This window comes from Artemia sp. Qi Xiang Cuo, chromosome 13 (genome assembly GCF_049724085.1).
Source record: "Artemia sp. Qi Xiang Cuo chromosome 13, ASM4972408v1, whole genome shotgun sequence".
Classification (NCBI taxonomy): Eukaryota; Metazoa; Arthropoda; class Branchiopoda; order Anostraca; family Artemiidae; genus Artemia; species Artemia sp. Qi Xiang Cuo.
Window position 1 is genome coordinate 18,761,803 of NC_142806.1, and position 25,723 is coordinate 18,787,525.

The following is a 25,723-nucleotide window of genomic DNA, read 5'->3' on the forward strand; positions in this document are numbered from 1 at the left end:
CCCCATGCCCCCCTCTTAAAATAAAATCTTTCTTAAATTTACAAATATTAACACTTAAATTTTCAACAAAAAAACTAGAGACCCACTACTGTTTTCATTAAAGTTCTCAAGATGCATTATAATTTGATCTACCATATCTGTGAAAGCTCCCTAAAAATTTTCCAAATTCGAATATACCAAATGTATCTTGGACTTTAAATAATGATAATAAACTTCACTTTTACCCTCATTTAAATAAAACACTTTTAGAACAATGGAAACCTTAATTGATTCCCTCCCCCACAATTGAATTTGATTCTCCAGAAGTGCACGAATTTTATCTACATATGCATGCACAATTTCTACAGGGTCAAAAACAAATTTTCCCCCCATTAGTGAATTAAAGGGATCACCAAACGTCACAGTGTAAACAACTATATTATTTAAAATTCTGTTGGTTAATTGAAAATCGGGGGGAGTTGTACCCCCCTCCCCCGCTTGTATATTACCCCCTCCCCCAAGTTGTTCAACAAAATCCGGGGTATGGGAAGCCACTTCATTCGATTGAAGTGGACCCGTTATGGTATCGGAGGCTGGAGGAGGAGGGTTCCCTGTAAAATCATCTAAAAGCTGCAAGGTATTTTGGCTCAAGTCTACCAGCTCAACTGCGCTATTATCTACATTAAAAAAATCAGCTAAAAAGTCATCAATATCGAAAGGTACTTCAATAAAGTTAATGATTTCGTTGTCCTGAAACTCCACTGGCGGTGTTAGAATTGGTTCTTCTCCTTCTCCAACTGATGAGCAGGGGGGAGACGGCGAATATGGGACCAGGACAACCTATAAATTAAAAATAGCTTATTTTCAAAGTGTTCAAATCACCCCTACTGTTAAAATTTGAATTATTATTCAATGTCAGCACTTAGTAGTAGTAGCAGTATGAGCATAGAAGCATTTGGTTAATTCAACTGAAAGAAAATCAAAACCGGCGCTTCCCCCAACGCTTCCCTGACTCGTGGCGCATCTCGGTGGCGCATCCCTGACCCGTGGCACATCCCCCGGCGCTTCCCCAACCATGTCCCACAGCGCTTCTCGGACCCAGCGGTGTTTCCTGGTCCCCCCCCCGGCTCCCGGCCATTTACATAATGTCCGCCAAAAGTTGAAATATTCGCTTAGACTGCATAAGTCCAAGTTTCTATCTAATTCCGTTCTACAGGTTCGGTGAACTCTTCATTAGCTCACAATTATTGTAAGCCACCACGCGAGTGTTCTAATTTCCAAGACCGAACTTTAGACGAGGAAACAGTACAATTAAATGCTGTAAACCGTTAACTCAGTATATTGTCAACAATGTTTCCCCATCACTAAAATATTGGCAAGGGTTTGTAAGATTGAAAGCTATTTTAAAAATATCCTTGCGCAAATTACGGGATCCATATGTGACAGATAGATAAATGGGAATAATCTCTCAGTTCCTTCTCTTAAAACTATGTGATATTCAATTGTGAAAAATAGGGGATTTTGAGTTTCAAATGGTGAGCATTAATTGACTTGAAATTACCCATGAAAAATATTCGCTTATGAGATAGCGGCGAAGAGATAGGGGGAATGCATAGAAAATAGCAAAGATTAGAAAAAGAGGAGCGGTTTCTTTTGACTAGCAAGCAAAAAATTTATATCATATTAAGATATCTCCGAGGGAGGGGGAGCAGAGAAAACAATGGTTGGGGGTGAGGGGTTAATATCCCGATGCGGTAAGTTTATATTGGGAATTGAAAAAGAAAAAAACATTGGAAGAAATAGATGGGTAGGAAAAAATGCTTACATTAGCATAAGCCGTGGGGGCTGGGGCACCCGACGGACCTGTTACGGTGTGTGGGAGGGGGGGGGGGGCGGCAGCGCTATGTTCTTGCGCGGCTGGGCCGGCTATTTCACGATCTTGCGTAGCTTCGGCATTGCAGTTAGCCGCCCACTCTCTCTTTAACTTTCTGTCAGGGCGTATTAGGGCTGGCACTGATGGGGCTGCATCATCATCTCTGACTTTTTTGGAAGGAGGGGGCACGCATTCTTCATAATTGGCCTTAAAAAGAGGAGAAAAAATTAGTATCAAAATAATTTGCCCTTTTTTTTTACAGAAAGAAAGTTAGTACCCTCATCCATGTAATTTTGTCTAGAAAGGCATTTATCTCTTTTCAGTAAAGCAAAAGTAAAAATTTTGCGAGAAATATATTAGGCTTAGAAATTAAACGTTTTTATTAGACAATCAGTAGTCTATATCCATAGGAGAGGAATCATTGTTTGCACTTTTACCATTTGGAAAAATATTAAATTTTTCTGTCTATAGGCTTTAAAATAGATCGTTAACCCATCGACCTTTAGGCCTATATTTTGCAAACATAGGTTAAAATGCTATTCAATTTACGCATAATATAAGCTTCATGCAACTCCTAAAGACTTTTCTTTCTAGCCTTGCATATCAAAGTTAAAAACCATAGTTTTCACGCACCCCTCCTGGAAATATAAAAGAAACTTTATCGAAAGAAAGCCTGAAAAAAATTAGAAACCTGCCAATAGACGAAAAGTATATATTTACACATTAGTTTTCTTGTCAAAGTGTATACATATCTACACAACGAATCATCCCTCTTACTTCTCATGCGAAGAAACAGTTTGTTTTCATTTTACAATGATGGCAATAGAATTGAGGCATGTCAACCCCCCCCCCCACCCCACCCTTTCAGTAATGTCCTAAAAAATATTGTTATACCTTAATTTGAAAATAACTCGATTCACTTCTTCAAATAGAGATTGCATAGGCCTGCGCTTAATAAATTGAAATTGTCTGAAAAACCGTTTTAATTTGTCGGAAAAACAAACCATTTCGATATGAGAAACCTTTTACAGGAAGTGCTCTAAAAAGGGTGACAGCTAATTTTAACCTCGCGTAGAGCATTATGTCAAAACCAGAGCGGCATTTTCATTAAAAATTGACAGAAGTCAATGGTCGCTTTTATCTAGGACATAGAAGGAACGAAGTGACAGAAAGGGTATTTATTTTTGCGAGAGTTTTGTTGTAAAAAATGGAGGGGGGGGGGGTAGGTTTTGAGGGTAAAATAAAATATTTTATGTATTTAATTTTTACGGAGAAACAGTTACTTTTGACTTTGGCTGCCGCGTTCTTAAACACATAGGAAAAGGGGTGACAGCTAATTTTAACCTCGCGTAGAGCATTATGTCAAAACCAGAGCGGTATTTTCATTAAAAATTGACAGAAGTCAGTGATCGCTTTAGCTGGAAATATAGAAGGAAGGAATTTAACGAAATGGTATTTCTTTTTGCGAGAATTTGGATTGTAAAACAATGGTGGGAGGGGGATTTAGCTGGAAATATAGAAGGAAGGAATTTAACGAAATGGTATTTCTTTTTGTGAGAATTTGATTGTAAAACAATGTTGGGGGGGATTTAGCTGGAAATATAGAAGGAAGGAATTTATCGAAATGGTATTTCTTTTGCGAGAATTTGATTGTAAAACAATGGTTTGGGGGGGGGTTTGGGGTAATGGAATATATTTACGTTTTAGCTGAATATACTGGAGGATGTCCACGGAAAATTCGTTTGAAAATGAAAATGCACTTACTCTGCTAATTGTAGCTGCCAAGGCCTCAATCTCATCAATTATTTTAATGGATCTATCCATTGTTGATGTTTACACTATGTCACAATAGTGTCTGATACTTGAGTTACATGAAATGCGCGTTATGTACGAAATCTCAAGGGCTAATTGTTCTTTAACGGGGAAAACCTTACGTAAACAGCCCTCTTATTGGCTGAGATGGGGGATGTAACCGACTCGCTGATTGGCTGAGAAGGACACACATGATCTAACTGTTTCCGGGAAACTCATAACATTTGGTGAGAGCAACAACAACAACAAATATTGTTTTCTATTTCTGGACACCATGACATTCGCCTCGAGCATGTACATGTCCAAAACAACAACAAATGCTGTTTTCTATTTCTGGAAACTCATAACATTCGCTGAGAGCGTGCACTTACAACAACAACAACAAATAAATCGACCTTGGAAAAAGAGGTCATTGACCGATTACGCAATCATTCTCCCTAGGGATTCCATGCCCATGTATGGAGTCCCGTCAGTATTCTATGCCCATATATGGACTCCCGTCACGACCTCCTGAGGCATCTCTACTTAGAATCCTTAATAACTCCCCTTAATCCTTAATAATAAACTCCCGCCATTTACCCGTTCCATTTAAACATTTGCAATTTTCCAAAAAAAAATTTTATATGTATGGATGAATTCTGATGGGTCAATTCTGATAGATCAATAGATACATTCTGATAGATAAATTCTGATAGATCAATAGATCAATTCTGACAGAACGTTCATTTTCATCCGCTCCGTGAAAAATCTTTTTCGCTATACCCCTGAACCCAACAATTCCTCTCTCATTAGAAAATTCAGCATTTCTGGCCCCAATATTTCCGTATAAAATCAAGTTTTTGGATATGATGCTAGATTATTGTAACTGATGATCCTCATTATCATATTCTCACTTATCATTGTCATGGTCATTGTCATGTCATGAGATTAGTGTCGTTGATCTTCAGTACTGGCCCTTCTTCAGTATTTGAGTAGTTCTTATGTTTTTGAGTGTTTACTCTTATTCGATTCTGTCGACATTAAGCCATCCTAGGTCTTGGTTTAAACCCAGTAGTTTATTGAAGTTTTTCATTTGTTTTTAGGTTTTTGCTTTTCGTGGAGGGTGTATTCTGTTAATTTTTTTTCATGCTTCACACTGTCCATGCAGGTGCAGCATCGTCCAAATTAAGTGCAGTCTGGAGATGTAGCAAGAGCTCCCTTAAGCAGAACTTGCACTTGTTTAAAATCAATGTCACCTCTATACTGCCGTATGATTACGAGTCTTGGAGTCTGTCAAAATTTTCAGAAAAAAGGTTGCTTGGCTTTGAAAATAATGGTTTACGAAGAATACTTCCATTTAGTTGAGTTAATATAATTCGTAACACCAGATCAGAACTATGTCCCAGAAACCATAGATAACGGATGGAATTCGGATCACATGACTCGCATGGGACAAGGACAGCTTTCCTACGGAATTTGGTGCTGGACTCCACCGTCTCTTTAGAGGAGCAACAGGCAAAGGAATACACTAAGCCATTCTCTTGTAAAGGAACGAGAGTCTTGCAGTCGTCCCTCGATGGGATGATCTTTGGCCCAAGATCGTCCAACGTGGAAGTCAACCGTTAATGCTTTTTACCCCTCTGAGTGAGGGATGAGCTAAGTCTAAGTAAGTCCCCATCTTTTTGCTTCTCTGCATGACGGAATTTCAAAAAACTAGATAAATCACCGTTGGTGCTTGAGAGTATGACCTTCCTTCCATCTATCATAGGTCGAGAACACCTGCGCAGGAAGAGAATCTTGAAAAAGAGGTATCACCCTTGTTCTACCAATTCATATTTATTTAAGTTCATTATTTTTATTGAAGTAATTGAAATTATAAAGTTTATTTTATTCCTCTAATATACCTGCTAAGTAAAAAACAATGAAAGAGTCTATTAAATTAAAAAAAAACTAATAAATAAATATCTGTTTACAAATGTTTATTTATATATATTTATTAAATTTTTATTTATTCATATAAAAATAGTATGGATATTTATAAATATTAAATAATAAAAAACAAGTTTTCAACTGAAAGTAAGGAGCAACATCAAAACTTAAAACGAACAGAAATTAATGTGTATATGAGGGGGATTGCTCCTCCTCAACATTTCGCTTTTTACGCTAAAGTTATTTAGTACTTTTCAAAAAAGCTTCTTATTGTCCTAATTTAGCGAACTGTGTGTTTCAGGGGTCGTTTTTAAAGGATTGGGACACAATTCTAAATTTAGCGTAAAGAGTGAGGTGCTGAGGAGAAGTAACCCCCATCATATGGGTAATAATTTCTGTTCGTTTAAGTTTTAATGTTGCTCCTTACTTTCAGTTGAAAATTTGTTTTATTTTATTTATTTTGTGATTGTTTTTCTAAATAACGGAAGGAAATCTGGCTCCACCGAGACGGAAAAATCCCTCCTCCCCAAGAATATATTCTATAGACAATTCAGTCTTTGTCAAAATTTATCCCAGACAATTGTCGTTAATATCTCTGCGTGTAAAATTGAGTCGGCAAAGAGAAAGCAAGACATAAAAAGAAATTCTTGTAGGAATTCTGGCAAATTCACCAGGTGTGAAAGATTCCCTGAGAATTCAACCCCCTGGAAACTTCCCTTCCCATGGAAAATTCTCCCCGTGGAAAACAACCCCAGCACCAAATCGGTTCCACCAGCCCTCCGAAAAATGTCTGTATACTTTCCAATAACCAATATTATAAGTAAACAATGGGGAAATTTTATAACTTAAAGACCTTTCCTCAGGGGCTGTGTGGGGGCGGGGGCTCCTGATATCTCCAAGGAACCAGCTATTCGGCCTTTCAACTATGCTGAACAAAATGGCTATCTCAAAATTTTGATTGGACAATTTTGAGAAAAAAGAGGCGTGGGAGGGGCCTGGTTATCCTCCAACTTATTTTCACTTAAAAAGGGCACTAGAACTTTTCCGTTCGAGAGAACCGTCTCACGGTATTCTAGAACCACTGGGTCGATACGATAACCCATAGGAAAAAAACACAAACAAACAAACACGTATCCTTGAAACCTCTACAGTAGTGCCCTCTGATACGTAAATTCTGATCGTGTCATTTTCATTCAGATTCCATGAATTTTAGGTGGTATTTTCCGTTTTTTTCGAAAATCAGACAAATTTTCTCAGGCCCGTAACCTTTGCTGGGTAAAACGACACATAAATTTTTGAAATCAGCAAAATAAGCCGATTCTTTTGATATATTTAATGGTATCTAAATTCTGTCTTTTAGAGTTGTGGATTACTCCTATCAGGTCACTCCTTACTTACAGTTCGTTACCACGAACTTTTTTCTTTACATAAATAAATAATTATTAATTAAATATTTATAAGTACTTTTGATTAATTTTAAATTAATTTAAATATAATCAATTTTTTTTAAATAAAAGTAAAAATAAAAGTAAAAGAAATATACCTAAAATAAAAAAAAGTTTACCTAGTCTAAATATATTATTTTATATTTAAATATAATATTAAGCATAAAAAAGTGTTTATGCCTATTCAAATATTTCTTGACTAAGGCTTTAAATGTATGATTACTAAAATTTTGATTGTGTCTAATTTTTTGTTTCCACTTTTTTATGTTGTGTTGATAATGAACTATATTTAAAAATAAATCTATATTAGAACAGAAAATAACTCTCACGCTTTCGAGTAAAATACCAAAAATGTTGTTTAAGATATTTTATTTATCAACATCTTTTTGAAAATATCTTACTAAATATTTGATCTATTTTGATAGATATGTTTACATATACTACAATCATTTCACCAGTTAATAATAAAAAAAAACACTGTGTTTAGTATTTTTCGAAGGGGGACAGATTGCCTAAAATTTCGCTTGTCGGGCAACCGTCTAGGGTCAAATGAAAAGCAGGTCGTCCCCGAATGGAGTGAGAGCATGTCATAAGGAAAGATTCAAGTGAAATGGGAACTTCTTGGGAGGGTTTAAAGAGGGATGCTTTGAATAGATCGGGATGGAGGAGGAGCGTGCAAAGCTCTGTTGGCCTCTGGTGGCTTGGTACTACTGTGAGTTACTAGTAGTAGTAGTTTAGTATTTAAATGTATCTTGTACCTTGAGTATTTTGATTTAGAATATATTGTGTCCTCTCCCACTAGAGCCAGACAACATAATACTTCATTGTCGATCCCCTATTTAATTGCCGTTTCGTGAACTTCCATTCGCTAAATTAATCGATAAATTTGCTAAATTTGCTAAATTTTCGCTAAATTTGTTCGAAAACAAATCCGTCAGTTACCCAAACAGAGCATATAGGATAACTCTTGCTTGTTTTTTTTTTTTTTTTAATGTATAAAAATGTTCAATAAAACTTTTTAAAAATTTATTGAAAAAGAAATAATGTTAATTTATGAATTATACTAAGCAGAACCATAAGAATAATAGTTCGCTGTATATTATCCCAATTTTTAAATTTTTTGTTTGTTAGAAGACTGGTTTCTGATTTCCCTATTTTTTTATTCCGCCATAGATTTTTATCATAGTTTTTTTTTATACTAATTTGTTAAAATTATCTTTTCCCTCAAAGTACTAATTTTTCCATATTTGATAGAAAATCAGTCGATAGCCCATAAAGAGACATGAAGAAATCCTTACTTGCTTTTTGAAAAGATCTTTGCTTTTGTGAATTTAAACGGAAATTTAAATTTAAGTTTAGATTAAATATAAAATAAATAATATTTTGAATTAGATTTAAATTTAATGTTTTAGCTTATTTCGTGGTTACCTTCAAGTTAACTTCCAAAGTTTTATATTTTCGACTAATATTTCAACAAATATTGGAATTTTACCTGCAAGGTGGTGGAATGTCGAAATTCTTCGAAACAGCAATAACACTTGAAAAGAAGCTTTCTATTTCCTTTGGAACTCACTTCCATAATATGTTAGGACAGAAGTTTAGAAAGCAATTTCAGACAGAACAGTTTTGTTATGCCAAAGAAAAGTTAGACTGAGAAACAAGTTGGTTGAGGATTTGTTTCTTGTTTTTGTTGGAGTTTTTTCTACTAAGACTAGAGATATAGTCTCTTGTTTGAGCTGTCACATGTTAAATTTTTGAGAGTTCTTTTTATTTTCATGTAATTGTTTTGCGAGTTACTTATTTTATCATAATACGCGGTGCCAGCCTCACAATAAGATCAATATGCGGTGTTTCATTCTAGGTTACGTACCTGTCAATATGTCGAACCTATGTTAGGTGAGAAGACCAATCCGTGGAGAATGGCTCCCATAGGAAGATTTGGGTTTTGAAGCAGAAACTAAGGCTAATCAAATAATCCAACATTCTGCTAATCATTCATCTCGTAACAATCTTAGAGTACCAAGGACAGTAAAAATCAAATGTTAATATTTAAAACCTTTAACTGAAAAAATAAATAACCGTATACACCAATAAATTACGAAAAAATCGGGAATTCGGATTTGATGAAAAAAACTCATAAGTGTTTATGCAGTTTTTGACAGTAGGGGATGCCGAACTAAAAAAAGTAATGTGAGTGAAGGAGTTAAATAGGGCTGCGTTTTACCTCCATTTATATGGACCATTTTGACCACAGCTCAAGGATATATATCCCTAATCTGTGATTTTGACGGACTTTGAGTTTAGGAGCACGGCAGAGGGAATGGGAGAACACGGAATCAAATAGGGAAGTGAAATTCTCCTGGATTTAGATTACGCTGATGATTTAAACATCCTAGACGGAAGTGTGAGCACAATGAACGACCTTTTAGAGGTTTTGCGAGTTCAGGGCGCTAGAATAAGTATGAAAATCAATGTTAAGAAGACTAAGTCACTAATTCTAGGAATACGTGAACATAAAAAACTGATGTTTGGCAACAAGAAAATCGATCAACTGGACAGCTTCACTTACCTATGTAGTTTCACAAGTAAAGATGGTGGGCACGGTGAAGATGTTAAAACTAGAATTGCCAAGGCCCAGGGTGTCTTTCTTAGTTGAAAAAAGTTTGGAAGAATGGAAGATAAGTCAGCAAACCAAGATTAAAATATTGGAAGCTACAGTGATGAGAGTGGTCAGGGGAAGATTTGCTAGATATTTCTAGAAAACAAGCCTACGGATTGTTTTGGGTACCCAACAATATGACCTTATCTTAAACATAGCTGTACCAAAAGTGTGATTCAATCCTGCTTTTTAGGTCTATAATGAGAAAAAAGTTGAGATGGCTAGGGCACGTTCTGTGGATGAAAGATGACAGATTGCTAAAAAATGTCCTTCTCGGCCAACTGTCTAGGGCCAAGCGAAAAGCAGATTGTCCCCAATTGGGATAGAAGGATATCGCAAGGAAAGATTTAACGGAAATAGGATGGCCTGAGATGGAGGAAGAGCGCGGGTATCTGTGTTGGCCTCAAGCGGCTTGGTGCAGCAGTGAGTTGTTAGTAGTACCAGTAATGTGGGTGAAGAACAAGAAAAAAAAGTAAAAATGTACTGCACCAGACAGATTAAAAAGGCGTGGCTTTCCTTTAGACGTGTCCGTTCTTTTAGAATCAGCAGATCGTGAATATTTGAATTTTCACGAACAAAAGGTATTGTCAAGCTCAACTAACTCTTTTTGTTTATTTATCTTTATGGTTTAACGTGACAACACTGATAAAATGCAGTAATACATTAAAAAGTTCCTAATTGGGAAACGGCCTAATAAAAAATTGCGTTTTTGAGTTTTGCGTAGACCTAAGACGGTACAGGTAGGTAAAAATTGTTTTAGTATGATGAATTTAGTGCTTTAAGGTATTGAACATATGTTGCACCTTTACTCGAAGGAATCAAAACATTTATGTAGTACCATTCCAAATCTTTTGAATAGAAAAAAGTTACTTACGTCGGGGCCTCTACATCTTTTCCGTTAGATAAGTTCTTTAGAACAGAAGGTCCCAAAACTGTATCAACAAGTGTCTCATGCTCTTCTGGTACTTCAACGTACATTTTTATCACTTCTGTTCTGCATTTGTCCATCAGTTTATCAATGTGAACCCTAAAAGACAAACTTCCGACTTAGTCTCATTTCTGAAATTTTGTATTCCATCCGGCTTAGAATCACCACCCAACTCCCCCCCCCCCCCATTCAAAGAACTTTATATCATATTTACAATCATATAGGTTTATGATATGTTTGTGAAATGTATACCGCTATAGAATAGGCAATGATAGCGTAGTATTCATTGTGTATACGATTTTAAACTGTGTTTTTTTGGGGTTTAGGGGGGGGGTACCTAGGTTAGGTTACGTATTTAATATATGCTATGCTTTACCCCTTACCCCACCCCCCTAATGTGCAAATATATAGCCCAAAATTGTTTCTAAACTGTTATATATTCATCCTATTTTATTTGATTTCATTAGCATTAACCAAACTTGACTGTTTAGAAAAGCCCGTATAATGCAAGAGTACCGTATTTTGGGATACATTTTCTCCAAAATAATTTTCTTTTAACGCATTTGGAAGCCATATTCCAAATAAAAAGACTTAACTAATTTGACCTGCAAACTGAAACAAAATTCAGCAAAATGTTCCCGCAAAAGTATTATACATGATTTTGTGTTTATCCATAATATGTATTTACAATTATATAGGTCATAATGATTTACAATCACTACAATCATTATAGGTTGTCTTTTACACAGTAGAGAAGCAAATACATATAAATATACAAACTGGTCACCAGCTTTCCGCATTTGGCAAGTATAACTGAGCTACAAGCTACAAGTCACCAGGGCAACACAAGCGATATGCAAGTGACCTAAATAACGACGAAGACTACATTGTATGTACAATTGGTATGCTGATAATTATCAGCATAAGACCCTGTGCTAGTTTCCAAATACATACCATAAGCAAATAGATGCTTCAATGATGCCAAGGTAACTTGACAAATTATCACGCGATCAATGTGGCATATAATGCTAATATTCAAAACCAGACATTATTACAATGTATTACTATGTTCTTTTTTTACTTGGGCCTTGATCTTCCCACGCCAACTGGCGCACAAGGAAACAACGGTGCGTCTCCAACATGACCTATGAAGTGCTGCAAACCAAAGATCACAGTTAATATAATTAGGCAGCAAGTTTACTGCAGATGATTTCTGGCTCTTCATTGTCGGTGCGAACAAAAAGCTCCTCCCACTTATTTCTTTACTTATGGGTTAGTGTCATGTGGCACTACATATGCCTTCATGTGGCAAAACTACATTGCCTTCATGGCTTTTTAAATCTGACGTTCTTTTTGAGACGGTCTTTAGTTTAGAATCTAGTAATCATTGAAATATTATCAAGCATTACAATGGGTGTCCCATGGTGAGTCACTTGTGTCTTTACCGATTCAGCTCCTCCCCTCAAGTTTAATATTTTTAAACTAGTTACACCAGAGCACAGTTAAAATGAAAAAATATTTGAAACGAAAAAATCAACCTGTATAGCAGAAAAAAAATGAGGCATAAGTTTTAATAACTTAAGGCAGTTCAGCATCATTCTTTACACTTAATGCGTCCTGCAGAGAATGGATTTGTCGACAGAATACCTTTAAAACAAAAAAGATGTGCAAAGTGGCCAAAAGGTATAGCCTAATTGACCTGTATTCGCAGTGATTTCTTGGCAGAATAATAGGCCACTATGCATAGTAATAAATAACAAATTTAGAGAAGAGCAGTGAACAATATCAAAGAGAAAAACGAGCAGAAGTTCAGTCACATGGGGGGGGGGGGTGTTTGACCCTCACCCCCAAAATTGTCTGTCCTACTCGTAAAAACGTAACAAAAATACGTATACATTTTTTTGATGCAGTCTTTAAAGTTTTTTGTGTACCCCCTCCCAAACAAATGTCGTGGATACGACCCTGGTTTTAATCAAAATTGTTGACAAAATTAAATTTTTCAATAAATATTTTCAATCAGCCGTAGTTTTGTGCAATAACTTTGTAATAATATTTTTAACTAAGAAATTTGAGATGAATGAAGAGGGGTATTTGAAGGGGTACTTAAACTTTAAATCGTAAACTATTCTTCTATCGGATTGAAGCCATCCTAGCCACCATTGTGTGATTTCCTTTGAATACAAAGTTTCTTATTCAATATTTCTATTCAATTCTCTTCTCTGTTTTGTTACAACTGTTATTGTGTCTATATAAATGCATATATTAGATTATCTATAAGAAGAGATCTGATTTTTGTATTAAAGAAAGAAAAATAAATATCAGACATCACGAATCTATATAATTAGTTTTTTTCGAAAGTTTTATTTCTTCATTTGCGTTACCTTGGCTTTTTCTACATTCTTATCAAGTTTCAAACCGATCTAAAAAAAAAAAAAACTATTTTTTTTTGCCTCCCGAAGTGACACAACCAAATATACAATAAATATACAGGCTCAGTTCATTTATGAAAGAGTTCTGATGTCAATAAATAAAACTAGGTCGATATCTCCATGTAAAAGAATATTTACTTACGTAAAATAATGTAAAAATAACACCCTATATAAGAAACGTGCTAATTTATATGATTTAAAGTAGTGTTATTATTTCAAGAAATACTGTCTCTTAGGCATTAGAACACACTAGAACGTACCAAAAAACACCCCCCAAAAATAGCCCCCTCTGGGACAAAGAGGCAAACTAATGAAAAATAGCAAACTATATTTGATAAATAAGACATTGCATAGAAATCTTAAAAATCTTGAAATTTTAGGGGAACGAGGACAAAGGCACCTCCACCCTCTCCCGGTTTATGTGTTTAGTCATAATTAATTAATATATTCATTAATGACTGACAATAGCTTAATTTAGTTACGCCATGTTGAGGACATTAATAGAACATAGATAAGCGAAACTCGGACAGAATCCGTAAAAGAACCTTAAAGAATTTAGAACAAAAAATCAAGTTTAGTCTACCCTGGGTACTTTTCTGATACTGCGCAAAATCCAAGATCATTGCCTGGGCCGCAGTCCAAGTAGGCCTTCTCTTTCAACGAAGGTCGCCGTCTTAGATCTTGAAAATTTCCAATGCCGCGTGTCGGGTCGGGTCGCGTTATAATTTCATTTTCAATAGGCAAAAAAACCTGTTTCACGCCAGCAGTCCCAGCGAAAGAGGGCTGCAGAGAGACTGGTTGTCTTACTCCAACAATTTGGGGAGAGACTGGAGTAAAGCCTGTTTCCGGTCGGAATTGTTGAACACCCTGAGGAAAATTCAGGTTCACTTGCTGCTGAACTGGGAATTGTGGTTGTTGAGGTGGTTGTACGGATTGCTGTTGAAACGGTATAGGCTGTCTTGAATTTTCAAGAGGTAAGGGCTGAGGAGGTATGACAACTTGAGGATTAGTTATGACTGGTTGTGATGCCTAGAAATATTAAGATGTCTTAGTGTTTAATCGCGTCCGTAGCTCCCAAAACAAACAGCTTGTGCAATCAGCTGTGAAGCGAAGAAGCAACTATGATATAGAAATAGGTTAATGTCCGAATAAACAGATCGAGAGAAAGAGAGAGAGAGAGAGAGAGAGAGAGAGAGAGAGAGAGAGAGAGAGAGAGAGAGAGAGAGAGAGAGAGAGAGAGAGAGAGAGAGAGAGAGAGAGAGATATAGAGAGAGATAGAGTGAGAGAGAGAGAGAGAGAGAGAGAGGGAGATACAGAGAGAGAGAGAGAGAGAGAGGAAGAAACAGAGAGAGAGAGAGCAATAAAGAGACACAGAGATAGGGAGAGAGTGAGAGATAGAAAGAGAGGATAGAGCGGGAAGGGATAAAGAGGGAAAAAGACAATGGCAGTTAAAGGGGGTAGGATAGAAAAAGAGGAGAAAGAATGGGAGAAACAGCAGAGTTAAAACACAAAAGACTCACGAAAAATAAATTTCAGTAAGAAAATAGCATCAACATTTACGAAAATTAACACAGGTTGTTAGGAACTCAATTCGAAGAGACACAATTGCTGGGCAGTTTCTTAAAGGTATGTTAAATTTGTATTTAAATAGTTTTGACACTAAACAGCGACACCATTTTAAAACTATTTAGCCTTTAGGTGGCTAGTCATGACAAGACCAAACAGTTTTACCGTGGTGCCGTCAAAAACCCGAATGTCTCAAAAATTGAATTAAATAATTTCATTTATTTGCATTGTAAGTTTAATTTTAAGTTTAAGTACCCTTTCAAATGCCCCTCTCCGTTCATCCTATATTCATTTATTGAATTATATAATTTCATTAACGAATGTTATAAAAATTCTTTGAATCTTTTATTTATTTCATGTATTTTTTTTTCAGGCAAAGTGGGTTAAAATTATTTTTAGCGCCAATTGAATTTATACAATTTGTTAATTTTTAGTTAATTGTCATAATTTAAGCTAATCCGCTCTTATGATGAGACATAAAAAGCAACAAACCTCTTGCTTTGTGTTCTACTATCAAGTTTTTCCAGTTAAAAGGCTTAAGTGTCAATAACAATTTTTATGTTTCGGCAAGTTTTATAATTGTAATCATAGTAATAACAATCATGTAATCTTTTATTTGCTACAAAAATCGCTGAAATATCAGAGTTAGAAAAAAATAAACAATACAAAGATAACCAAGACAAAAAGAAGGGAAAGAATAAACAATAAAAGACGGCCAAAAAACAAAAGGACCAACAAGAAAAATTGCAATGATAACGCTAAAATTAGATTTAACAAAAAAACGAAAATCAAAACTACAAAAATCGTGACTTTGCAATGGGCCTGCTTAGACCCTAGAGTAAAAAGCCAAGCCAATAAGCTATAAGGCTTATTTTCTTAGTCACTGTCAAACTAAATTTTATCTATACTGTTATTTTCAGCCTCCCAGTTTTAATTATTGGCTATTAGGCAAGGTCACTAGCAAGTTTCATTTAAACCGAGCCTTCTTTAAAAATGAATTATGAGGAGCAAGCGGCTTTTTATCTTGAAAAAAAAAAAAAAAAAAAATTAGGTTTGGCATGGTTGATAGTTGGTGTGTGAAACAATTTATGGTTGATTACGGTTGATGTTACAGTTGTTTTTAGAGAAAAAGTTGTCTCTAACAAGGTTGATGTTACAGTTTTTGCTATAATGTTATGGCTGAGATCAAGCATAAATGACTGTGAAATAAAAGTATATATATATATATATATATATATATATATATATATATATATATATATATATATATATATATATATATATATATATATATATACACACGGGTTATATACACGGGTTGCTCGTTTCTGCACATTCTCAAGGTCATTTCTTTGCTCTTTGCTTAGCCCCGGATGCCACACCGGACAAGCATACTCTAAAAAACTCTGAATGTACAGTTTATACAAATTCAACGGTTAAAAACGACTAAAACCGAATCGGCGAATTGTAACTAGATTATGCAACGTTATATTTGCCTTCTTAGTACAATTATTTACATGATCCATCCATGACATTTTTGAGTTAAGGGCTACACCTAAAACTGTCATATTATTTACAATTGGCACATTTATATCACTTTGACTAGGAACTTCTTTTTTTAAAGCGAGACTCTCATAAGTCCTGACTTTTTCCTAATAATTGAACACCGTTTTTCTTCTTAGTCAGCCTCCAAACGGCGAATTACGCCATCCATACTAATTATGGATCCTAGCTTCTGAAGTATCAGCAATAATTAATCATTTGCAAACTTCCCTCTCTTTTCATGCCAAGTCGCAATTTTTTACACAGTATTAAAAATAAAACAGGTCCCATTTTAGTACCTTGGGATATTCCACAGAAAAGCTGTGTACATTTCCTCCTCCAACTAATATTTGGGTTGATACCCCTGCTTAAAAAAAGTTCATTTTTACATCCCCCCCCACAGCTCCATTTGAAAAAGACTAGACTCTAGAGTGGCTTTCATGTTGTCGTATGCATGAACTCTCTGCAATTACACATATTCTTCTCCAAGTAAGCTGATTTCATTAATTCTCAAATAGCGAAAGTAATTGGAGACTTACGGAAGAAGACCTCAGAGGAGAAGGGAGGAGAAGGAGGTTCGTACTAAAATGGATTCTTTGGTACCAAGGCCGGTCCTCTTTTTGATCTAAAATCAGGGTGCCATATTGCTTATTTTGCGGTGTTAAGTTAAGTTTTTACCCATTGGTGTTATTGCCCATACCTGTACCCATTGCAATACCCGAGGAGGTAAGCAGCCACCACACAAATAAAAAAAGAATGGTGACAACAATTATAGTAATTAGTCAGTCTAGAAATCAAGTCTAAATAACTGTTTTTGCAAATTTCAAACACCTTAGGAAACTTTTGCTGGCATGGAAGAAAGACACAAGAAGCTTGCAGAAAAACATGCTGTCTGGAGTCTGTCAAGACGCTGTTATAAGAGATCCTGCTGTTCCGAAACTGAATGGGTTTTGTTCCTGTTTCAGCTGCTTCAAACCCGTAAGGAAACCTTTGCCAGTGGCATGGAAGAAAGACACAAGAAGCTCACAGAAAAGCATGCTGTCTTGAGTCTGTCAAGACGCTGTTATAGGAGATCCTACTGTTGCGAAACTGAATCGGTTTTGTTCCTGTTTCAGCTGCTTCAAACCCATAAGGGAACCATTGCCAGTGACATGGAAGAAACACACAAGAATCCTGCAGAAAAGTATGCTGTCTGGAGTCTGTCAAAACGCTGTTATAGGAGATCCTGCTGTTGTGAAACCGAATCGGTTTTGTTGCGATTTCAGCTTCTTCAAATCCTTAAGGAAACCTTTGCCAGTGGCATGGAAGAAAGACGCAAGAAGCTCGAAGAAAAACATGCTGTCTGGAGTCTATCACGACGCTGTTATAAGAGATCCTGCTGTTGCGAAACTGAATCGGTTTTGTTCCTGTTTCTGAACCTTCAAACCATTAAGGAAATCTTTGCCAATAGCATGGAAGAGAGACACAAGATGTTCGCAGAAAAACATGCTGTCTGGAGTCTTTAAAGACGCTGCTGTAGGAGATCCTGCTGTTGCGAAACTGAATCAGTTTTGTTTCTGTTTCAGCTGCTTCATACCCTTAAGGAAAGCTTTACCAGTTGCATGGAAGAAAGACACAAGAAGTTCGCAGAAAAACATACTGTCTGGATTCTGTCAAAACGCTGTTATAGGAGATCCTGTTGTTGCGAAACTGAATCGGTTTTGTTCCTGTTTCAGCTGCTTCAAAACCTTAAGGAAACCTTTGCCAGTGGCATGAAAGAAAGACACAAGAAGCTCGCAGAAAAACACGCTGTCTGGAGTCTGTCAAGACGTTCTTATAGAAGACCCTGCTGTTGTGAGACTGAATCGGTTTTGTTCCTGTTTCAGCTGCTTCAATCCGCTAAGGAAACTTTTGCCAGTGGCATGGAAGAAAGACACAAGAAGCTCGCAGAAAAATATGCTGTTTGGAGTCTGTCACGACGCTTTTATGGGAGATCCTACTGTTGCAAAACTGAATCGGTTTTGTTCCTGTTTCAGCTGCTTCAAACCCATAAGGGAACCTTTACCAGTGACATTGAAGAAAGAAACAAGAATCTTGCAGAAAAGCATGCTGTCTGGAATCTGTCAAAATGCTGTTATAGGAGATCCTGCTGTTGTGAAACTGAATCGGTTTTGTTCCGATTTTAGCTGCTTCAAATCCTTAAGGAAACCTTTCCCAGTGGCATGGAAGAAAGACACAAGAAGCTCGAAGAAAAACATGTTGTCTGGAGTCCATCACGACGCTGTTATAGGAGATCCTGCTGTTGCGAAACTGAATCGGTTTTGTTCCTGTTTCTGATGCTTCAAACCCTTAAAGAAATTTTTGCAAATGGCATGGAAGAAAGACACAAGATTTTCGCAGAAAAACATGCTGTCTAGAGTCTGTCAAGACGCTGCTGTAGGAGATCCTGCTTTTGCGAAACTGAATCAGTTTTGTTCCTGTTTCAGCTGCTTCATACCCTTAAGGACAGCTTTACCAGTTGCATGGAAGAAAGACACAAGAAGTTCGCAGAAAAACATGCTATCTGGAGTCTGTCAAAACGCTGTTATAGGAGATCCTGTTGTTGCGAAACTGTATCGGTTTTGTTCCTGTTTCAGCTGCTTCAAAACCTTAAGGAAACCTTTGCCAGTGGCATGAAAGAAAGACACAAGAAGCTCGCAGAAAAACACGCTGTCTGGAGTCTGTCAAGACGTTTTTATAGAAGATCCTGCTGTTGTGAAACTGAATCGGTTTTGTTCCTATTTCAGCTGCTTCAATCCGCTAAGGAAACCTTTGCCAGTGGCATGGAAGAAAGACACAAGGAGCTCGCAGAAAAATATGCTGTTTGGAGTCTGTCACGACGCTGTTATGGGATATCCTGCTGCTGCAAAACTGAATCGGTTTTTTTCCTGTTTCAGCTGCTTCAAACCCTTAAAGAAACATTTGCCAGTGGCAATGAAGAAAGACACAAGAAGCTCGCAGAAAAAACATGCTGTCTGGAGTATGTCAAGACGCTGTTCTAAAAGATCTGGCTGGTGCAAAAGTAAATCAGTTTTGTTCCTGTTTCAGCTGCTTAAAATGACTTAATATGACGGTGGTACGGAAAAGGGTACAAGGAGTTCGCAGAAACACATGTTATCTGAAGTTTGTGACGCCCGAAAATAGCCCCTCCTCCCGCGGAAAACCTAAAAAAAGCATTTCAATTTTTGTTGAAAAGACTTCCATATGAAGCTCTGCAATTTTTGGTAGTAGCGAGTGGCAAATAAAAAAGAAGAAGAAAAAAAAAAGAAAAAATCATTAAAATTAAGCTGAAAAATCATTAAAATTAAGCCAAAAACATATGGCACCAAATAGTTTTAAAAGTTTTAGCTTTTCTTTGAAAGCATAGTTGGCTTTGGGAACTAACGAATTCTTATTGTTTAAGTTTTTACAGACGAAAGCGATGTCAATTTCATTTAGTTAGTTTTTCTTATCTTCTAAGTGTAAAACTACCACAAATCACCGTTAATAAATAAATGAAACCCAAAAATAACAGACATTACAAAAGATAACATAGTCAAACTCAAAACAAGCAAATGATAGTCTGCCAGACAATTGGATCCCCGCTGAAAGGAAATTATTTCCAAAAAATTTCTCCCCACGGAAAATTCGCCCTGAGAATCCCCCCTCCCTCCTGCAGAAGACTTCCCCGCGAATAATGCCCGTAGGTTTTCCAATAGCAAATAGGCTACTATCTGTAAGCAATGGACAAATTACAAAACTTAAAAATGTACTTGAACTTCTACAATGGGGTTCTCTGATTCTCTTGCAGTTAGGGAGGGAGGGAGATATCTCAAAGGGTGCATTTTAATGCCAGAACATCCCAGAACCATTTAGGATTAATGCCGAAACATGTAGCCATCAGATAAACACATAATTAGTTCTAAAGGAGAGACGAGGGGAGAGTGAGGTAGAAATTAATGGGTAATCCCTAGGGCCACAACAATGATTTTTGTTTGGGGGAGGGGGTATTTTTTTAACGGGTATACAGGCAAAACTTTAAAAAACGAATCAAAAATATGAAATTTATATCTATTCCCTTACAATTTCTGGGAATATTTTTGGTCTACACTGTTATTATGAAAGTAAAGAGTAACATTAACCCCAAAGTTAGCGGAATTTATTCCGTATATGAGTAAAGTGATTCCAAAAAAGAGCCCAAAGTGATTGGAGACCAGCCAGCCGCGTGGTGGTGGTATTTTCTGGGAGGGGGGCTGTGGTGGTGGTATTTTCCAAGAGAAAATTTTCCACGTGGGGGGGGGTCATTTTCCGGAAGGGTATTTTGTTGGGGGGGGGGGGGTTCAGCGGAGGAGGGTATTTTCCGGAGGGTATTGTCTGGGCGGTATTTTCCACAGGGGTATTTTTCGCGGGGTAGGTATTTTCGGGGGTATTTTCCGGGGGAGTATTTTCCGCAGGGGTTATTTTCGGAAAGGTATTTTCTTTAGGGGGGTATTTTCTACGGGGGGAGAGGGTATTCTCGGGCAAAACGCCGGCCACCGTAAAACCCGAATGCCGGGACGAAATTTGACTCTACGAAATCTCCAAAATAGTTTATTCATTTGTTTATAGTCTCATCCCTGCCTAATCTTGGGCGGCTAGTCTTTTATTACCACCTTCCAGACTATTGGTTATGCAGGCTATTCTACCCCCTCAAAGGTTAAAAAGATGTCATCAAGTAGGATATTATTGACAAAACAACTAGCAAGTCAAGTGATTTCAAAGTCTAGATTGTAATTTCTAAATTGCTGACCCTTATTATTAACAAAAACAGTACAACCGCGTTAAATCAATAGGGTTTCCAGTTTTTATAATCTCACCATTGCCTAATCTTCCCACCTTGGTGGGGATTAGCCCTTTTTTCCACATTGGTAGATGTGGGCTATGCGGGGTATCTTAACACCATTTGAGTTCAAAAGATATTGTTCAGTAGAATATTGTTTACAAAAGGGATTACAATTAGCCAATCAGTTAACTTCAAATCCAGGTTCAAAGTTTAGACTGCTGACCTTATTACCATGGCTGCTTTAAACGAGGAGACCTTATTAACCCATAGGCAAAGGTGAATCCTAACTTAAGCTCAGCTTTTTTTTTTAGGGGGGAGGGGGCAAAAGTAGTAAAACACACCAAAAATTTTGGGAGACGTTCAAACCCGGTAACCCCCAACCCCTGAGTATGGCCTTGGCCATAAGGCAAAAAGGTTACAAGAGAGGAGAAAACTGAGATGCTGAAGTTACGCAACCGTTATAAGTGATCAGTTGCTTAAAGAGAAAGCTACTCAACGAAACGAGAAAACCCATGTTGATTTCAAAAGTTCCATTTCTCAACTTTTTCTGCAATCCAAAGTACATCTGCAATCCATTAAGAAAAAAAAGAAGAAAAAAACAGGTGCTTTTAAATATCTTTAGAACCAAATTTAACCAAACCAAACAGAAGATGACTTAGAGGAAAAGATTTCTGTGATTTAAGATTCACCGGAAAGAAATTTAGCCAATGGATAGAGCATGCTCGGCTTAAGTATGTGAAGTTAAATTAAAAAAGCAAGTCTTTTCAACTAAAGTAAGGAGCAGCATTAATACTTAAAACTAATAAAAATTATTCTGTATATGAGGGGAACTGCCCCCTGCTCGACCCTCACTCTTTACGCTAAAATCTATTTTGTTTTAAATTCTTCTAATTTAAATGCAACGACATCTATATTTTAGCAGTCTTTCTTAAAGCATTGTGAAAATAAATTGAACTGTGGCTTAAAGAACAATGGTCGAGGAAGAGACAGCCCCCCTCATATACGGAATAATTTCTTTTCTTAAAAAATATTGCAGACACAACAAAAAGATAAAATAAATAAATATAAACTACGTGTCTTCGACACCTTTTTCACTGGCGCGGAATCATGCAACTCCTCTTGTTCCCATTGCTAAATGCCCCCACAATTGGGGCAAAATATTATTGAAAGTTCATCTAGGTCAGACATTATAAAAACAAAATTGGAGTCTAAAATTCAGAAAAAAAGTCGGACTCTTACGCCCAACAGTTCTTGTGTTTTTGTTAATAAATAAATAAAACTACTGCAACTAAACTCACTACAGCATCATGCCGCTTGGGGATAAGACAGCTGCACAAGCTCCTCGTCCACCTTAGCATGCTCAAAGATTCACTTTTTACTTCCTCTCATGAAGTTCTATATTTGCTTGTGTTCTATCTTAGAACCTATATCCACCCATTTTAGGGCATCCTACCTTTTGTTTGGATTGATGGTGGATGGAGCTCGTTCGGAAGGATGCAAACCTTGTTTGCTTATCACGTGCCACTGGAAATGGGGCTTAAACCTCACTCCGAAAAGGGCTGCCCCAACCCCACGGGGGCAGGTTGTGCCCACTCCAAGGTTTCTCAATCAGGCTTGCGACCCTCCTCCTGAAAATAACTGCAATAAAAGTAAATGTTACTCAAGCCGCGTTCCTCGCTCAATCCTATTAGTGTGAATTCATTATGATCTTGGCACGCCCCCGGACATCCTTTGAACCTTGCTGACCAAGGTGGGCTGAGAATAGCCACCTGGGATGTTTTAACCATGAATAACCCGGGACAAAAAGACCTTCTATTGCTTGAAATGTTGAGATGTGGGATTGACATACTTGGAATGATAAAAACATACCTGACGGAATCAGGAGATGGGATCAGAAGATGAAGAAATCACCAGTACAGGTCACAGGATGATTTGGTCAGGCCAAACCTCCAGTAGAAGCAGTGGTTTAGGCCGGCTCCTAAACAAGAAGGCGAAGAAATGCCACATATTCCACAAACCAATATCGGACAAACTACTCACTGCCCGCTTCAACTACAAGCATGGGAAGATTTCGATTATTATGTGGTGAGCACCAACGATTATTTCTCCAGTGGACGAAAAAGGCAAGTTCTACTCAGCTCTGACATCTGCTCTATTTTGGATCTCCCCTCTCGATGCTTTGGCTATGGTTGGCGATTTCAATGTGACTGTATCTAACCCCAGTAGAGCTTTTAAATCTGTAATTGGACCGGTTACCCCTGACTCTTTGAACGAAAATGGGACCCGACTCCTCCAGCTGTGTACTATGCACGAACTGGTCATTGCCATCACCCTGTTTCACAGGAAAGACTTCTATAAGCCAACATGGTATAGCAATGACGGGCGAACGCAGAAGATAACGACTATATCATAGTCAACCAAAGATGGCGTTCATCAGTTACGAATTGTAGAACATTTCGTTGCGCTGAGATAGAGAATACTGACCATAGATTACTTGCCGTGAACTTCCGCCTGCGTCTCAGCCCAGCCTTCAGAACGAGATACCAACCAAAGTTGGACTCCCAGAAACTAAAAATTGAGGCATTCCGCCAAAAGTATTCAGTTGAAATTCAGAATAGGTTTGAATGCCTGAATACCCTTGTTGACCCGGACACCTTCTGGCAGACATATAAAAACGGTGCACTAGAGGTTGCCATTAATACCGTCAGTCGCAATGTGTATTCAAAGAAGCCCTGGTTACCACAAGAAGCACTGCAAATATTGAACAGCGCCGGAAAACTCTTGCTGGAGATAAGCCCTCCTACAGACGACTGAACGGGATCAGAAACAAAGCTATTCACCGTGACAAGCAACAATTTTTTTATACACAAGCTGAAGAGCAAGACGATGTGACACGAAAAGGTGATGCCATGTCACTTTTCAAGCCTGTCAGAGACCTTAGTGATGGGAAACCACCAATGATAGGCGCAGCTAAATTGTTCTCTGGCAAAATGCTAGAAGATGAAAACGCGCAACTTGATCGATGGAAGGAGCAATTCGCAAAGCTACTAAACGTCGAAAGAATGACGTTGATCACTACCTAACTGCGTCCGCTAAGGAAAAAACATGTGAAAATCTACCAGAGCCTGATCCTCCTTCGGTAGAAGAGATACAAAATCCCCTGCGAAGAATGAAGAACAACAAGGCATCGGGCAATGCTACTTTGGCCGCAAATTCTGTTCTCCCTCGTCTGGTCAACCAAATTGATACCGGAAAAAGGGAAAGAAGAGATAATCCTTCCTCCATGGAAGCACAAAGGTAGCCGAAGGAATTGCTCGAACCTCAGAGGAATCACCCTCCTGTCAGTTCCTGGCAAACTGTTCGTTATGAAATTGCTTGATAGAAGTATCCAGTTTATCCGAAAGTGCCACCAGATTCAGCAAGCAGGTTTCATGCCCAAAAGATCAACGACTGAGAATATATTCACTATTCGCCAGGTCATCGAGAGAGCCCGTGAGTTCCAGCGTACAGCATGTATTGCGTTTGCTGACTTTAAAGCGGCTTTCAATTCGGTCAACGGTGAGTCTCTTTGAATCATACTGAAGCAAACGGGTCTCCCTGACAAATACTGCCGCCTGTTCAAGGTGCTTTATGCTGGTACAAAAAGCTCTGTCCAGGTTAATGGTCACCGAAGCCCACTATTCGATAATAGATACAGGTGTACGGCAAAGCTGTGTTGCTGCTCCTGAAGTTTTCAATGCTGTGATTGACTATGTCATAGATCGAACGATGAATCGGCTCCGATTCGGGCTGAAATCTGGCGATAGAGTCCTATCCAATTGCGACTTCGCGGATGGTATTGCCCTGATATGCACTTCTGCAGCTGAACTTGAGGCAACCCTCAAGGCACTGTCAGAAGAAGCCCTTAAAATGGGACTACTTGTTAGTAAGCAGAAGAAAAAAATAATGATCATCGACCCGGCAGGTAATTCTGACACCTCACCAGCATTCAATGTATTAGGGCGCACTGTTGATGTTGTCAAGTCTTTTACTTACCTTGGATCTGCCGTCTTGGATAACGGCTCATTTGAAATGAAAGTCCAGTCGCACATCGCTAAACCCGCGTCTATTATGGCTCGATTAGGCCGTTTCGTTTGTTTGAAGCCCAGGATCAGCCGAAAAAACAAAAATACGGATCTACAATACCCGCTTAACGGAATTCCTTCTCCGCGGTGCTGAAACTTGACTGGCTACTGCTTCTGTTCGTGATGCCATAGTTGTGGCCCAAACAAAATTCTTAAGACGAATCAAAGGGATGTGGTACGACTTCGTCCTGAACACCCGACTGCTGAAATTAACAGATCAGACCCCCAACTCTCTTCAGCTCACCGTAAGAACCCTACGGTGGTTCGATCACTTAATTCACATGCCAGCAAAAGCATCCGTCAGAATACTTTTCAATTTCGATCATCCTGGACATAGCTTGAGGTGCCCCCGTGGAAGACCCCGGTTCAGATTGAGGGACATCCTTACCCAGTACCTCTCCATGATCAGTACTGATATCCAAAAAGCAGTCACGCTTGCGCAGGACCGTTGGGAATGGAGGGCAAGAGTCATATCTCTGTCTATGTTGGGCCTCCAGCAGGAGCTTTAAGTCAAGTAAGTAAGTAACTTTTGTTTGGACCCAGGTGGATGGCCAAATAGTACTAAAACGTGTCCTAGCCATATCAGTGTTTCTTTCATTACAGCCCTAGAAATTCGGATTGAATTACGTTTACTATTAT

At 37.8% G+C, this 25,723-nt stretch overlaps 2 protein-coding genes across 2 annotated transcripts in view; both read right to left on the minus strand.

Moving 5' to 3' along the window:
• The window catches only part of LOC148945037 (tachykinin-like peptides receptor 99D), a 509,170-nt gene that overhangs the window by 279,431 nt on the left and 204,016 nt on the right, over window positions 1–25,723 (minus strand). The window lies entirely within an intron of this gene.
• The window catches only part of LOC148945038 (uncharacterized), a 73,047-nt gene that overhangs the window by 29,587 nt on the left and 17,737 nt on the right, over window positions 1–25,723 (minus strand). Inside the window, exons 3-4 of the mRNA XM_089098619.1 lie at window positions 13,617–14,062; window positions 10,551–10,703 (exon numbers count right to left, since the gene is read on the minus strand). Of these exons, the coding sequence (XP_088954745.1) occupies window positions 10,551–10,703; window positions 13,617–14,062 (599 nt within the window). The remainder of the gene's footprint in view (window positions 1–10,550; window positions 10,704–13,616; window positions 14,063–25,723) is intronic.